This window comes from Amblyraja radiata, chromosome 10, assembly GCF_010909765.2.
Source record: "Amblyraja radiata isolate CabotCenter1 chromosome 10, sAmbRad1.1.pri, whole genome shotgun sequence".
Classification (NCBI taxonomy): domain Eukaryota; kingdom Metazoa; phylum Chordata; class Chondrichthyes; order Rajiformes; family Rajidae; genus Amblyraja; species Amblyraja radiata.
Genome location: NC_045965.1, coordinates 23,984,637 through 24,000,449, shown reverse-complemented (window position 1 = coordinate 24,000,449; position 15,813 = coordinate 23,984,637). Strand labels below are relative to the sequence as shown.

Sequence of the window (15,813 nt, the reverse complement as noted above, 5' to 3'; positions counted from 1 at the left end):
ACCCAAAACATCAACTATCCTTTTTCTCCAGAGATGCTCCCTGACCCGCGGAGTTATTCTTTTTTATAGAAAGAGCTGTTTGCTACACTGTTCCCTGCCTCACTCCAGAGCAGAGGCAGTACTGGCCTGGACACCAATCATGGAAGGAGAACAGCTACTCGGAAGTGTTCAAAATATAGTCAAAATGATGCTGCTCAACTTGCTTTGTTCCTCTAACCTGAGTTTGTTGCTCAGGATTGCATCATCTGCAGCCTCTTGCTTCTCCAAAGTAAGACCTGAAACAACATAATACATACTTCTGCAAGTCTGTAGCCCAGAGATGCTGCCTGACCCGCTGAGTTACTCCAGCATCTGCAGTTCTTCGTTTCTGCAAGGACCTATCAATCCCTGTTTTAAAAATCCCAAATTACTTGGCCTTCACTGTTGTCTGTGGCAATGAATTCCACAGATTCACCACCCTCTGCTAAAGAAAATCCTCCTCATCCCCATTCTAACGTACGTCCTTTTCCTCTGAGCAAGCAACAACGAAGGGGCACAGTGGTGCAGCGGTAGAGTTGCTGCCTTACAGCACCAGCGACCCGGGTTCGATCCTGACTTGGGGTATTTGTCTGTAAGGAGTTTGTACATTCTCCCCATAACATCCGTGGGTTTTCTCCAAGATCTCCAGTTTCTTCCCACACCCCAAAGGCATACTGGGTTGAGGGGTAATTGGCTTGGTAAAATTGTAAATTGTCCCTAGTGTGTGTAGGAATGTGTTAATGTGCGGGGATTGCTGGTCAGCGGGACTCGGTGGGTCTGTATCTCTAAACTAAACTAAATGAATACAAATACACGTCACAACAATAACTTTTGAAAGTTAAAATGCAGTCCCAATAATTATTGCCTCAAATGTTCAGTCTAGTCTCTGATACAGTCAGATAGCTGCTGAGAATTTATTCAAGGCAGGTGCACTTTACTGGAATTTGTCACAATGAAGCCTGGTCATGGAAGCAGCCTGTTCTTTAGCTCTGGACAATGAATAACACAGGCATCGGTTAATAATATGACCGCCTCCGAATCCAGGTTCACAAGGGTTTGGCATCTTCCACATCACGATGGGATCCAATGCCTCTTGACTTCACCCACCCCACATCCCTCTTTCAAAGCCCAGTTGACATATTGCATTTGGATGGCAATAGCCCAATGGTATGAAGATTGAATTTTGCAGTTTTGGGTAATCCGGTCCCTCTAGGCACCCACATTCTCTCTTCCTTGCACACCTTTCCTATTTCCAATCACCCATTGCCTACAAACATATCCACCAGGGCTCCACCCCCCCCCCCCAACCCCTCCCCTCTTTCTTCCCATCTCCTCTCTCTTATCTGGTTCCACATCAGCCACCAGCCTCTATCTCAACATTCCCCCTTCTCATACCTGCCTCCAATTGTCTTCCCTTTTCCAAATCCACTTGTCACCCACCAGCTTCTTGTCTAGGTGCTCCCTCCCACTTCACCACCTTCCCCACTGTGCTCTAACATTCCCGCTCACTTGGTTTCACCGACCACCTGTCAGCCCGTCTCACCCCTTCCCCTCACCTTCATATGCAGGCAACCTTGCCTCTACACTCTCAGTCCTGATGTTGAGACGTGACCCGTAACGTTGACCATCCCTTTGGTCCACTTGACTAGATGAGTTCCTCCATCAGATTCCAACAACGGCAGTCTCTCTTGTCCCCAATTGACTTGCCTTTGGCTGCCTGCCTCTCATAGGTTCTGCTTGGTAACTGGCGTATGGTACAGGGGTCGAAGAGAGAGAGCAGACTGTGGAACCTCACTCAACATCAGGCTCCCGCCCATCCTTGTCCATTGGATTATATTATTGAGATGTGCCACAGCATGGTTTGGGAATGCTCCAGCCAAGACCACGAGAAATTGCAGAGAATTTTGGACGCAGCACAGACCATCACACAAACCAACCTCCCTTCTACTGACTCCATCTACACTTCACGCTGCCTCTGCAAGGCCACCAGCATAATCAAAGATGAATTTCACTATGGACCCTCCTCCCCTCTCCCAACAGGCAAGTACAAAGAAGTTTGAAAACGCACCCTTTCAGATTCAAGGCTGTTTCTTCCCAGCTGTTATCAAGCAACTGAACCATCCTATCACTAACTAGAGAGTGATCCTGACCTCTCATTACCACATTCAAGACCTATGGACTATCAATAATCGGACATTACTGGACTTTAGCTTACACTAAACGTCATTCCCTTTATCCTGTGTCTGTACACTGTGGATGGCTTGATTGATCGTCTTTTTGCTGACTGCAAAGCAGGTGCCAAAACGTTTTTCACTTTGGTGCAAGCGAGAATAAACTAAACTATTACAGTGAGGTAGGGTGGCTCTGGCTCGGGCGACCTGCCTCACCTCCAATGTGCTCACTCCTATTATAATCTGGCCTTGATCTTCCAGGTGTACAGGGAGATCAACCCTTCCATCAACTCTCCTCTGCCACTTCAAGGCCCATTGCAACTCCATCCGCAGCCTCCCCTAGACACACAATAAAATGTCCACCTGTTTCGGAGAGAAAAATAAAGTTAAGCATGTATGTGGCTTTTCAACCTTCAGGCGATCACATGAAGAGGCATGCTGGCTTTACACTGTCCTATCCGACGCTGTACACCAAGCATCATCTCATCACTCACCTCTCCACAGTCCAAAGTCTGACTGCCCACCAGGCTCTGCTACTGATAGCAGCCGGCCAGCGCTCTTCTCAAACTCTTTACACGCCGTTGCCTCGTGGCTTGCTAGTTCTCTCTCTGGAGGGGTGCACCATCTTTCTCTAAACACAAACGGAAAATAATGCCGTCAGTTTCTGCCCAAGCGGGGTGGACAGGGGACGGGATGGGAGCGTGTTGGTTGCATCAACGACAGGGAATTATCCACTCCTGATGATCCCTACAGATACAAAGCCTCAGCTCTGTAGTCTGTTGCCGAGGTTAATATTGCGCCCGTCTCTGATGGTGACTGAACCTGACTGAACTACTGTCCCGAGAAGTGTTAATGCACAAAGGGACTTTAGGGTGCAAGTCCAAGCTTTCCTGAAGGTGGTGAGACAGGTGCAGTAGGGTAGTGAAGAAGTCATTTGGTAAGCTTGCATCAAGGGCTGAGACATTGAAAATAAGAGTCGGGACATCACGTTGCAGTTGTGCTGAACATTGATTAGACCGCACGTGGAGTACCGTGATCAGTTATGGTCACCACGTTACAGGAATTATGTGGTAACGTTCGAAAGAGTGTAGAAAAGATTCGCAACGATGTCACTTGGAATAGAGGGCTGTAGGTATAAGGCTGGATTTATTAACATTGGAACATAGGAGGCTGTGGGGCAACTTTGTAGAAAGTTTAGAAAATTATGACGGGCATAGATAGGATACATAGTCCATTCCTTCCTCTAGCTTCACAATTCACAATTCTTCAATCCTTTTGTCTCACACCTTTGGTCTTTTCATCTCCGGCCTTAGTCCAACCATCTTCCTATCAAATACTCTCCTCACTTGTATGCACCTACTACTTGCCAGGTATTATCCTGCCCCTCCTCCCTTTCAGCTTTCTCCCCCCCCCCCCCCTCTCCCATCCTACCTCCTTACCACAATCAGTCTGAAGAAGGGTCCTGACCCCAAACGTCACCTCATCACATTCTCCATTGATGCTGCCTGACCCGCCGAGTTACTCCAGCATTCTGATTTTTTTTTTAGATAGTCTAAAGATTGTTTTCTCTAGGGTAAGGGAGTCTAAAATTAGAGAGCAGGTTTAAGGTGCGAGGAGATATGAGGGTATGGGTTTTTTGCACGGAGCCTGGTAAATATCTGAAACAAATTGTCAGAAGGGGTGATGAAGGCACATACAACTATAATATTTAGAAGGTGTTTGACAGTTACTTAGATAGAAGTTGCACACAGACATGCAGACTTATGTGGGCCACTGAACATTGCACAGACAGACTTCATGGTCAGAATAGACCATGTGGGCAAAGAGATCTATTTCTGTTCTGTACGATGCTATGAATAGAAATGGATTTTGCAGAAGGTTGTGACTGAAGGACCATCACCACAAACCCAAACAGAACAAATCACTAAATGTACCAACTAAGTTGGTTCATTCCACCCAGGTAGTTCTTGGTTTATTGAAAGGTACAACATAGAAAGAGGCCATTTGGCCCAGCAAGTCCGCACCATCCATCAATGTTACTCACTCTGCATAGTGCATTGGCATTCACATTGCCCTAGGGCCCAATCGCTGGTCAACGAAGGGAAGGCTTTGGCTGAAGACCCTGCAGCAGCCTGACGCTTCCTTTAATCACTCTGACCAACAAGAGTGGACTGCTCGTGTAAAATGCCGCTAAACATGGCGCCTCTTTCAAGCGGGCTCAGTAATCTATTTCTGTACAACTGCTAATCGTGTGTGGTATGGTGATACTCTACTGGACGCTTCATAAAAAAAGAATTTCACTGTGCGTTTGCACTTTGCACATGTGACATTAAAGCACTACTGAACTCTTTTTGCTTCAACCTCACAGAACTATGCATACGAGGTCTTCCTTCCCATGAGGTTTGACTGTGGCAGCTTTGACAGACAGATCTGATCCACATTTCACTGCAAGTGAATGGTATATCAAAGACAGGTGGTTTTTAAATGCCTTTATACACCTTATGTGCAAACCCACACTTCCTGCTGGTGTACAGTGGCCAATGCCACCATTATGATTTTATTCTCTAAATTTGAATTGCTTTTGCAGTAAGCAAATGAATCAAACCCAAATCTCATTGCACTTATGTGCAATGACAATAAAATATATTATTATTATTATTATTATTAAAAAGGGGAAGGAAACAACACTTTCCAAAAATGTTTGCAAAGTGTATGGGCGCCAACTAACCTCCAATCATGAACAAAGCAGTGGGATCAGTGGGACAACCACAAAACAACATCAGCTTCCACCACGAGGAGAGATTAACATCCTGCAGTGCCCTGGGTGGGAATGGCGGAGGTTGTAATTGGAGAAAGATACTGGCTGCTTTGTTCTAGAAGTCAAAGTACAACTTACAGCACACATAAAGAGTTGCTGAGAGGCATAAGTGAGCTGAATACTAGAACTAATTCACGGTACAATTGACCAACCATCAAATAAATGTATCAGCAGATCACACTATAGTTCAACAATCAGAGTAATGAATCATTGAAGAGGGTAATGACTTATTCAAAAAGCCAATAATTGCATTATTGAAAAATGGAAAAAAAAAATAGAAAGATTTAGCAAGCCAGTAATCAGATTAAAGAGACTCAGCAGGCAAGGTGCAGTAACTAGAGCAATGATATAATTTAATGGCGAATGAGTCAGTCTGGTCATTGAACAATGATTCTCAGGCTAATAGACCAGCAAATGAATCAATACATGAACAATCGTCAACGAATCAGTTCAAAGCACGTTGGATCATAGACCGATCAAAGAATGAATGAGTCAAAAGAACATGTTGCTGTACAGCCCAATAATCAGAGCACCTTCAGCAAACTAGTAATAAAAATAGGAATTAATGAACTGTACAAATAAATTGCACCAATTAATAATTTATATACCAATCATCTCATCAATAGCTCATTCAAAGCCCAATGATCCAATTGATCAGTTTAGCAAAGATAAAGATCAATGAGAAAATCAACAGAACAATGATTGACACAGTGAATTACTCAACAACCCAATACTCCAGAGAATGGTTTTATTAACAACTGTTCAATTAAAGATTGATGCTCAGCAAATGATAGGAACAATGATTGATGCAAGAAATGTAATGAGTAATTGTTATATCTGACAGGGATTCAATAGACCAAAAATAAAATAATTAATAATTGAAAACACTAATGGGCAGAACAGAGACCAACCCCAAAGAAGAAAAACATAACACCAGAAAATAGGAGCAGGGTAGGCCACTCGCCCCTCAATCCTGCCCCACTGTTCCATATTGTCATGGCTGATTTAGCCCAGGCCTCAACTCCATTTCTGTGTCAGGTCCACACGGGCCCTCAATCTTAAAAAAAAATGCAACCTCCACTTTAAACACCTCTAATAATCTAGGCTCCACAACTTTGGGGTCGAGAATTCCAGAGATTCTCAGTGAGAATAAATTTCTGTGCACCCTTATCTTGAACCCATTCAAGATTCTTCTACTTGTGGAAACATCTTAACATCTAACCTGCAAAGCCTCTTTGGGATCTTGCGTGTTTCAATAAGATCACCTCTCATTTTCTGATGTCCAAACAATACAGACACAAACTGTTTGGTCTCTTCTCTACATAATCATTTCTTCCCAGGAATTAGCCTGGTGAATCTTGTTTGGGCTGCTCCAATTGTGTCATGGCCAAAAGAAGCTGAACTGTGTGCATTTACCTGATCAATTAAATAATCAATGGGTCAGCAAACATATCAGTGAGAAGAGAGAAATAATCTGATCAAAGAATTGTTCAGTAAATTAATAAATAGATTAATAAACACATCTACAAATATTGAACAAGAAAGTAAATTAATAAAATAATCAATAATAGTCAATAAATAATCTGATCAATGCATTAGTCAACAGGTCAAGTGTTCCAATATATGTATCAGATATGAACTGGAACAATGAAATTCTACACTAAACAAATCACGAATAAGTTTAAAAAACTTATTAGTCAACTGAATTAACAAAAAACTGAATTAGTCAATAGATCAATAAACAAATCAATGAAAGGATCAAGCGATGAATAATTTGAACAGCGAATTAATAGATCAATAAACCGATCGGGGATGAGTCAATAGATAAACGCTATGAAAGGTAGGGACCCAAAATACCTAAAAATAAACCAGTGAGTTATTCACTGAGCAGTGAATGGAGTAACAGACAAAGGAACAATCAATTAATAATCAGATCAATGAACATTTGAATAGATCAGTGATCAGATTTAAGGACACTTGAACAGATGAGTAATCAGAGATATGAATGTTTAAAAAGGACAGGCGAATCAGTTGGCGAAACAGTCTGGATCAACGGTGGCACAGTGGTAGAGTTGCTGCCTTGTAGCACCAGAGATCCGGTTTCGATCCTGACTACGGTTGCTGTCTGTATGCAGTTTGTACATTCTCTCCTTGACCTGCTTGGGTTTCTCTGGGTGCTCCAGTTCCCTCCCACACTCCAAAGACGTACAAGTTTGTAGGTTAATTGGCTTGGTAAAATTGTCCATAGTGTGTGTAGGATATGTTAGTGTGCAGGGATCGCTGGTCGACGTGGACAAGGGGGCCGAAGGGCCTGTTTCCACACTGAATCTCTAAACTATACTAAACTGTTTAAGAAGTGGAGCTCTGAATCACCAAATCCAATATTCAAGAGCAAATCAATTTAATCAGTGGACTATCAAATGGGTAGATCTACTGATGATGCAAAAGACCCATGATCAGATCATTGAATTAATCGGATCGACAACATATACTTCAAGCAGTTACTGGGCAAATCAATCAATAACCCAAAAAAGACTTTAAGACTTTTGCCTTCCATCACAGTGAGGAGGTGCCTGGTGAACTCACTGTGGTGGATGTTAAATTTGTGTGTTTTTGTTATTTTATTATGTATGAAGGCACGAAATTTCGTTCAGACCAGAAGGTCTGAGTGACAATAAAGGATACTTTACTTTACTTACTGAATGAACAAGAGTAATAATCCAAGACCTGCAGATGAAGCAAAAGGCTAATAATTAGATCAAGGGATCTTTCAACAATATGTAACAATAAGAGATTCTGAGATTTAAAATGTTCAATAAAGGGTGAAATGGTCCATAATGGTCAGTGATCAGAATCAAATACACAGGACAAGATGTTAAGAAGTCCCTTGTGCCAATAGGTGGGGAGCATTTCACGACATTCGTTGATTGTTGAGAGTGGTAGACGCTCAACATCGGTGGGGGGCGGGGGGGGGATACGTATATCTTGGCCTGGGTAACCTTCAGCACAGTTGGGCACAGGACACGTCATCAGTAGTGTAAATCAGAACAGTGAGTCAGTCATGTAACAATTATCTCTTCAAACTGTTTCAAACACCCAATAAAGAGACTATAGCTTCATTCTACACACCACTAACCATATGAAGAAATAATCGTAGAGATGAATGGTTCAATTGATCACAATCTGATTAGTGACGAATGAATCAGACCAATCATTGGATCTACAGATGATTCATCAGATCAATGAATAATTTAAAAGACCATTAATCAGATCAGTGAATGAATCCACAGACTAAAGTCTGACATGGAAATAATTTCACCAACCAATAATAATAATAATAATAATAATAATAATAATGGATGGGATTTATATAGCGCCTTTCTAGATACTCAAGGCGCTTTACATCGCATTATTCATTCACTCCTCAGTCACACTCGGTGGTGGTAAGCTACTTCTGTAGCCACAGCTGCCCTGGGGCAGACTGACGGAAGCGTGGCTGCTAATCTGCGCCTACGGCCCCTCCGACCACCATCAATCACTCACACACATTCACACACATTCACACACAGGCAAAGGTGGGTGAAGTGTCTTGCCCAAGGACACAACGACAGTATGCACTCCAAGCGGGATTCGAACCGGCTACCTTCCGGTCGATGACCACATATACACATCGATGAATGATTCAGCCAACAGGGATAACTAACTGATGCAAAGAAATATAATTCAGCTGTGATTCAACAATTCAGATGGAGTCTGAAGAAGGGTCTCGACCCGAAACGTTACCCATTCCTTCTCTCCAGAGATGCTGCCTGTCCCGCTGAGTTACTCCAGCTTTTTGTGTCTATCTAAGTGAAAGGCTTGATCAATTAACATGTCGACAGACCCTACTACAGATTTATCCAATAGATCAATAATCTAATCTATTAATGGCACAGAGCATAAATGTTTAGATCAATGAATGACAGACTGCTAAACTGTGTAGTCAAATTGCCAGACCAATAGTACATTGAATATTTATTAGATTAAACAATCAGCCCAATCACTTATTCACCCCTTCCCTCCCCTCTCCAGCTCCCCGCCCATTGCACCGGCGCGGGGGCTTTGCACTGTCTTCATGTCGGCGATGCTAGCAGGTAAGTGCCAGTCACCGGAGACGTCAGGACCAACGGGACACCGACCCCCAGGCCCACTGCAAGCACGGAGTTCCCAGAGACCCACAGCCAGCAGCAGCCCAGCCCCGTTCCAACTCCAGAGGAAAACTGCAAACTGGCCGGAGACATCAGGACCACCAGAAGCCGTTCCCCGATGGGCCGCTACGGCGACAAGTGGCAGTTCGCCCACAGCCCCCTCATCGGGACACCGACCCCCAGGCGCATTGCAAGCACGGAGATCCCAGATCAGCAACTCCAGCCCAGCCCCGCTCCAACTCCAGAGGAACACGCTCCCCGTATGGGCAGAAGCTGATGGTGTGCAAGGGACATCTTGTTCTTGGGGTGGCGCAGCTCGGGCTGTGGGCGGACTGCCACTTGTCGCCGTAGCGGCCCATCGGGGAGCGGATTCCTCTGGAGGGGGAGGGGGGTATTGTGCTGTTTGATCGCCCCCTGCTATCCCAGGGACAGGGAGACAGGACGTTCACCGAGGGCGGCCCGCAGAGGTGACAGCGGAACCTCCGGTCGGTCCTCGAAGAAAGGGGAACTAAATCCCCATTCATAAAAGAGAAGGTGAGGATACATTGCGCGGGAGAGTAGGAATCCCAAGACAAAGTTGAGTGAGCGTTCACCGAGGGTGGCCCGCAGAGGTGACAGCGGAACCTCCGGTCGGTCCTGGAAGAAAGGGGAACTAAATCCCCTTCATAAAAGAGAAGTGGAGGGTATATTGCCCGGGAGGGTATATCGCCTACCTGGAAGAAACCGGACATTTTTTCCAGGATGTCGTCTGCTCACCAAAGCTCACGTTTGGCGCCAAACGCACGTCGCCTCTGCTGCACACGGATATAAGAGTGTGAAAATGTCGCCTTTGGCCGCCTAAGGGCATGTAGCCCCGCTAGGGTGACATGAGTGCGAGAGGTGATTCAATGCTGCGGTCACATTTATAAATTCAGGAATTCATTCAACACACTGCATTTCAGTACAGACATTTATTCTGCAAGAAAAAACTACATTGAAGACTCAAACTCGCGACCGAGGAACTGCCGGGATCAAGGCGCAAACTCGCGACCTTGCGGATATGAGCCGAGCACTCTACCACTGAGCCAGCCATTAAAATCTACGCAAAAAAATTTCCATTCCGAAGACCGACAAATTCCGAATTACGAAAAGTGTCTGGTCCCAAGGCTTTCGGATAAAAGGTTGTGCACCTGTACCAGCAAACAAAACAGTAATAGATTCTCAGCCAATAATTCGATCAGTGAATGATTGAACAAAGCTGAGCACATAGTAATTGAAGATTCAGCAGACCAATAATAAAATCAGAAAATTGATGATTTTCAGATGACTCCAGAGATGGAGGGCTTTGACCCGAAACGTCGCCTATTTCCTTCGCTCCATAGATGCTGCCTCACCCGCTGAGTTTCTCCAGCATTTTTGTCTACCTCAGAAAATTGATGTACTAGCCAACTGTGAGATTAATGAGCAATTCAAAAGATCCACAATCAGACCAAAGACTGAAATTTAAATCAATGATTAAATCAGCACACAAATTACCAGATCAATAGATAATTTAATATCATATTCATGAATCATTTATCAGACCCAATGAACCAGTTTGCTGAATATGGCAACAGCAACACCATTCAATTCCACCAATATTCACCAAGCCAACAATCAGAACGTTGAACATATTAACACACAGATAATCAGAACTTTAAATGTTTCAATTGACCATGAAATGCAACTGTACATTATTAAACAGTCTAATACCCAGAGCAATAAAACAATTTAACATTGCTGATTCCGTAAAACTATGCAGAACAGTGGTTGAATTTATAAGTTTAATGAAAATGTCGCCAGACAGTTGATGGGCAGGGAATAGTTGATGAGGTTAACGGTCGGATCAATGATTGCTGTGGAAGACAATCAGTTGAACAAGTTATCTAACTATTTGTTTATTGGATTAATCAGAAATTTACCAGACCAATAATCTGATCACTCAATCAATTATCTTTAACAATCACAGATGCATGATTCAAATTCTAAGAAAACATTAACAGTGGCACAGCTGGTAGAGCTGCTGCCGCACAGCACCAGAGACTCAAGTCGACCTTGGGTGCTGTTTTTGTTGAGTTTGCACGTTCTCCCTGTAACTGCGTGGGTTTCCTCTGGGTGCTCTGGTTTCCTCTCACATCCCCAAAACGTGCGAGTTTGTAGATTAATTGGCCTCTGTGAATTGCCCGTTTGTCAGAAGTGGATGAGAAAGTCAGATAACATAGAACTGGTGTGAATGAATGGTCACCGTGTATTCAGTTGGCTTAAGGGCCCGTTTCCACTGCCTTATCTCTAAACCTAAACTTATGAACAATCATGCGGTGAGAGTTGAATTTTACATAAACCATTACTATCAGTTAAATAATCAATGATAAACGCAGTGAATGATTCAGCAGAACAATGATCAGTTTTCTGATCAACTCAAGACCAGGAATCAGATAATTCACTGATCCAATTAACTGAACTGTATTCAAAGCAATAAACTCCCACAGTGGGTATGTGGAGCAAGTTTGCCAAGGGAGGTGGTGAAAGAGGATACAATTACATTATTTAAAATAAATTATGGCAGGTACATGGACAGTAAAGGTTAAGAGGGATACGGCTCAAACACTGGAGGCACTATCTCAGAGTCATCATGGTCGGCTCGGCATGGACGAAACCCTAAATTATCTAAACTCTAAATTATCTCAAGTGGCTGCCATACCATTACACTGGAAATGTAGATGTAAAAATGTACTGCTCCCAGCTAGCAATTGTCAATGGAATAGATAAGGTCAATATCTCACCAGAATAGTAAGACAGTGAATTAATAGCCGACAAATAATTGGATCCATCAATAAATTAATTTGAATAATAATCAGATTAGTTTATTGACCAATTGACCAGCAGTGTACTGGTAACTAAAAAAAAGACAAAAGTCACCAGTGAATATTTCAGCATCAACTATTCATCCATGATTCAATAGCTCAATAATCTGAATCATGGGCTCAATCAATAGACCAGTTATCAGTTTAATCGATATTACAGAATTGTAAGTTATTGAACAGTCCAATACCAAGAGAACTTAAAGTCACAAAGGAGCAATAATTAAATGAATCAACAAAATAAGTTGAATGTGTTGATCAATGAGAGAATCAATATCCCAGTGAGTGATTTAACGTATTAAAAAACACGATCAGTAACCAAATGAAATGACCAACTGCCAATAACATGAATTTTAAATCAATCTAATCAATCAGGCCCACAAATGATTCAAAATGACCGATAATCAGAGCAGTGAATGTTTCAATGGACCAATAATTAGATACAACAAATGAATCAGCAGGATTAATAAATATATCCACAGTCCAATATTCAGATGAAAGAATGATTTAACAGGCAGGCAATTAATGAATGAATATTTTCAAGACCAATAATCAGATCAATTATTGATTCTCATTAATAAGTATTATGACCAAAACAATTGTTTGAATTTCTGTGAGTTAACTAATGAAAAATCAAGTTTGGTAGTTACTCCAACAGAACAATCACTTTGTTGGTTATTCAGCGGGCATTCAAGTTCAAGTTTTCTTTCAAACAATAATCCACAGAATTCAGCTGAATAATCACAACATCCAATGAATAATTAGAGCATTCATTGATTAATTAATTTGATAATCATATAGGTGAATAATTCAGCTGTGCAGGATCCAAAGCTATTGATGATTGTAAACCCTCGTATGCAAGGCAGACCAATACTTTCAGCTAACGATGCACTATTGAATATCCGTACATTCTATTAACAAATTACTATGTAAATAAATCATTCAACAAAAGAAAAATGAGGTCTGCTCTGCAATATTTATGTCTGGCATTAAACAAGACAACAATCAAATCTATCAATGTTTTAAAATACCAATAATGATGTAAATTATTGACTGAAACGAGCAACAATTATCAGTAAATAATTGGACATATTAGCAGAAAATGATTCAAATGGGGAAATAATCAAGTAAATCAGAAATAAAGGCCAATTATCAGCTGAATGTAATTCATCAGCTGAACTGGCCATTAATCAGAACAGGCGATGAGTCAACCAAGCAATAACCAGATCAGAAGACAATTCAGTAGACCAACCATCCAGTCAATACATTTTTCAACAGAGCTGTAATGCAACCACACCGATCAACGGGCAAATCATCAGACAAAAGAATCGTTCAGCAGTACAAGGATAGGAACATATTAGCAAACCCACACCTCGACGCGGCAACTATCTCAGCAGCCAAAAACTAAGTGGATTAATCAAATGATCAATTAGAAAAAAAAAATCAGGCCATGGTCAATCAATTAATAATCAGAACAGTTAATAATGTATCAGTCTGATAATTTGATCATTACGTTTCAAAAGACCAGTAATTAATAGTTTGGCAATGCAGGCGATGAGTCAGCTTACAGGATCCTGCACCGATTGAACACCCAGTTGAGTTGGTGTCACAACAACATCCTCTCATTCAACGTCAACAGGACCAAGGAACAAATCATTCTCTTCAGAAAGGCAACCTTTTTGTCGGTAGGGTGCTGATGGAGAGGGTGAGTTGTTTCAAACTTCTGGGTGTTAAATCTTGGATGAGCTGTCCTGAGCCCAGCACATAAATGTAATCATGAAGACTTGAATTAACTTGATCGAAGGAAGGATCAAATGCCAATATTTAAACCGGTAAATTATTCAGATGGATTTGTAATCCGTGAAGTGATCAGATAACTGATCAGTTCTTGGATTATTGAGTAAATAGCATTTATTTATTACTGCTCATATTTCACTTGGGCATCTTACAACTCAGCGGTATGAACACTGATTTCTCTCATTTCAAGTTATGCCCTGCATTCCCTCTCTGCCCCCCACCCTAGTCATCCTACTACTTCCACTGTTCTCATCCCTTAATTATCACCTCGTCCCCAGCCAACAATGGACCATTATGGACTCCACCCTTCCTTGGTCATCTGCCCTGCTTTGTTCTGGCCTTTTCCTACCTCCAGTTCCCTCTCCTCTACATACAGTCTGAAGAAGGTTTCCAACTCAACACATCACCCATCCTTTTTCACCAGAGATGCTGACTGACCTGCGGAGTTACTCCAGCACTTTGTGTTTTAATAATTGGATCAGTTACTTCATCTGTAAGTCAGTATTAAAATCAAATACTCGAGTTCAAGAAACAGAACTGCATATTATTAAACAGTATTATTTTGGATCAGAAAAGATGCACAGACCAAAATAGGGACTAATTCACCAGAACAAGAATCTGATCAGTGGATTAATCTTCAGGTGAAAAATCAAGTGACTGATTCCACAATTAGATCAATTTTTCATCAGAGCATTAATCCAGTATATGAATGATTAGGCTAATACATATATATATCAATCAATTAATCAACTGACTAATAGCCATATCAATGAATAACTCTGCTGTCCAAGATTTGATTATTATTTAAAAAAAACAATAGAGATAGAAGCAGACCAAAACTATATCAAGAAACTATTTAATAAAGTAATAATCAGATCAATGAATAAATCATAGCCTATAATCAGATGTGAATGATTCAACAGACTGACAATCTCATCCATGATTCATATAAAATCATTAATCACATCAATGAATGATTCATAGATCAAGAATAAGAATGGTGAATAATTTATGGACCGATAATCAAATCAGTTTAACTCAACTGAGCAATCACCGGGAGACTGAATAATGCAACAGTCCAAAGCTCTTCTTGCAATCCAATAAGCAGATTGTTGAATAATTCAACACAAGTATAATCAGATCAGTGAATGAATCAAGAGACCAGTGATCAGGTCATAGAGAGAGCTACAGGGGTGGAGATCCTCTCGTATGCACCACCTTTCAGGAATCCTATGAAATAATGGAAAACCTAGATCTTGACCTCGGCAATCTGCAAATATACCCTCCTTAAAGGAGGAGCCAAAATCTGTATGCAGTGCTCCAAATGTAGTCTCACAAATATGGTGTACACTTACAATGTTACATTCCATTCTATCTGTATGTCTTCTTGATTACTTGCTGATCATGCATTCTAACTTTGTGTTTCATATACAAGGATATCCAATCCCTTTACAACTACATTCTTTCATCTTTCTCCTTACGAAAAAAAAACATTCTATTCATTCATTTCTATACATCCTCCCAAAATGGATAAATACATATTTCTCTGGACACTCTAGTCCATCTGTTGCTTAGACACAAAAAGCTGGTGTAACCCAGCGGGTCAGGCAACATCTTTGGAGAAAAAAGAATAGGTGCTGTTTCGGGTCGGAACCCTTCCTTGCATTGAAAGATAGAGAAGGCTGGAAGGGGGCGGCAACAGATGGCCTCAGGAAGGTTGGAGTTCATGATGGCCCATTGTTGACTGGGGAAGATGTGCTAATGACAGGGATACAAGGATGCATGCATACAAGGGTAAAAGTCAATCTGCTGTACTTTTCTTTACTCACTTAACCTACCCATGACCCTCTTCATTCGTTGCTTTCCCACCTATCTTTGCAATCTCAACAAAACTAAACTACAATTCACTCAGTCCGTTGGCTCTGCTCAATTGTAATATGATT

General features: G+C 41.7%; 1 protein-coding gene across 1 annotated transcript in view; it reads right to left on the bottom strand.

The window, feature by feature from the left end:
* Positions 1–2,410: 2,410 nt before the first annotated feature.
* Positions 2,411–15,813, bottom strand: part of LOC116977688 (pre-B-cell leukemia transcription factor 1-like) — a 143,803-nt gene continuing 130,400 nt past the window's right edge. The window contains exons 3-4 of the mRNA XM_033028362.1: positions 2,684–2,820; positions 2,411–2,552 (exon numbers count right to left, since the gene is read on the bottom strand). Of these exons, the coding sequence (XP_032884253.1) occupies positions 2,786–2,820 (35 nt within the window). The 3' untranslated portion in view covers positions 2,411–2,552; positions 2,684–2,785. The remainder of the gene's footprint in view (positions 2,553–2,683; positions 2,821–15,813) is intronic.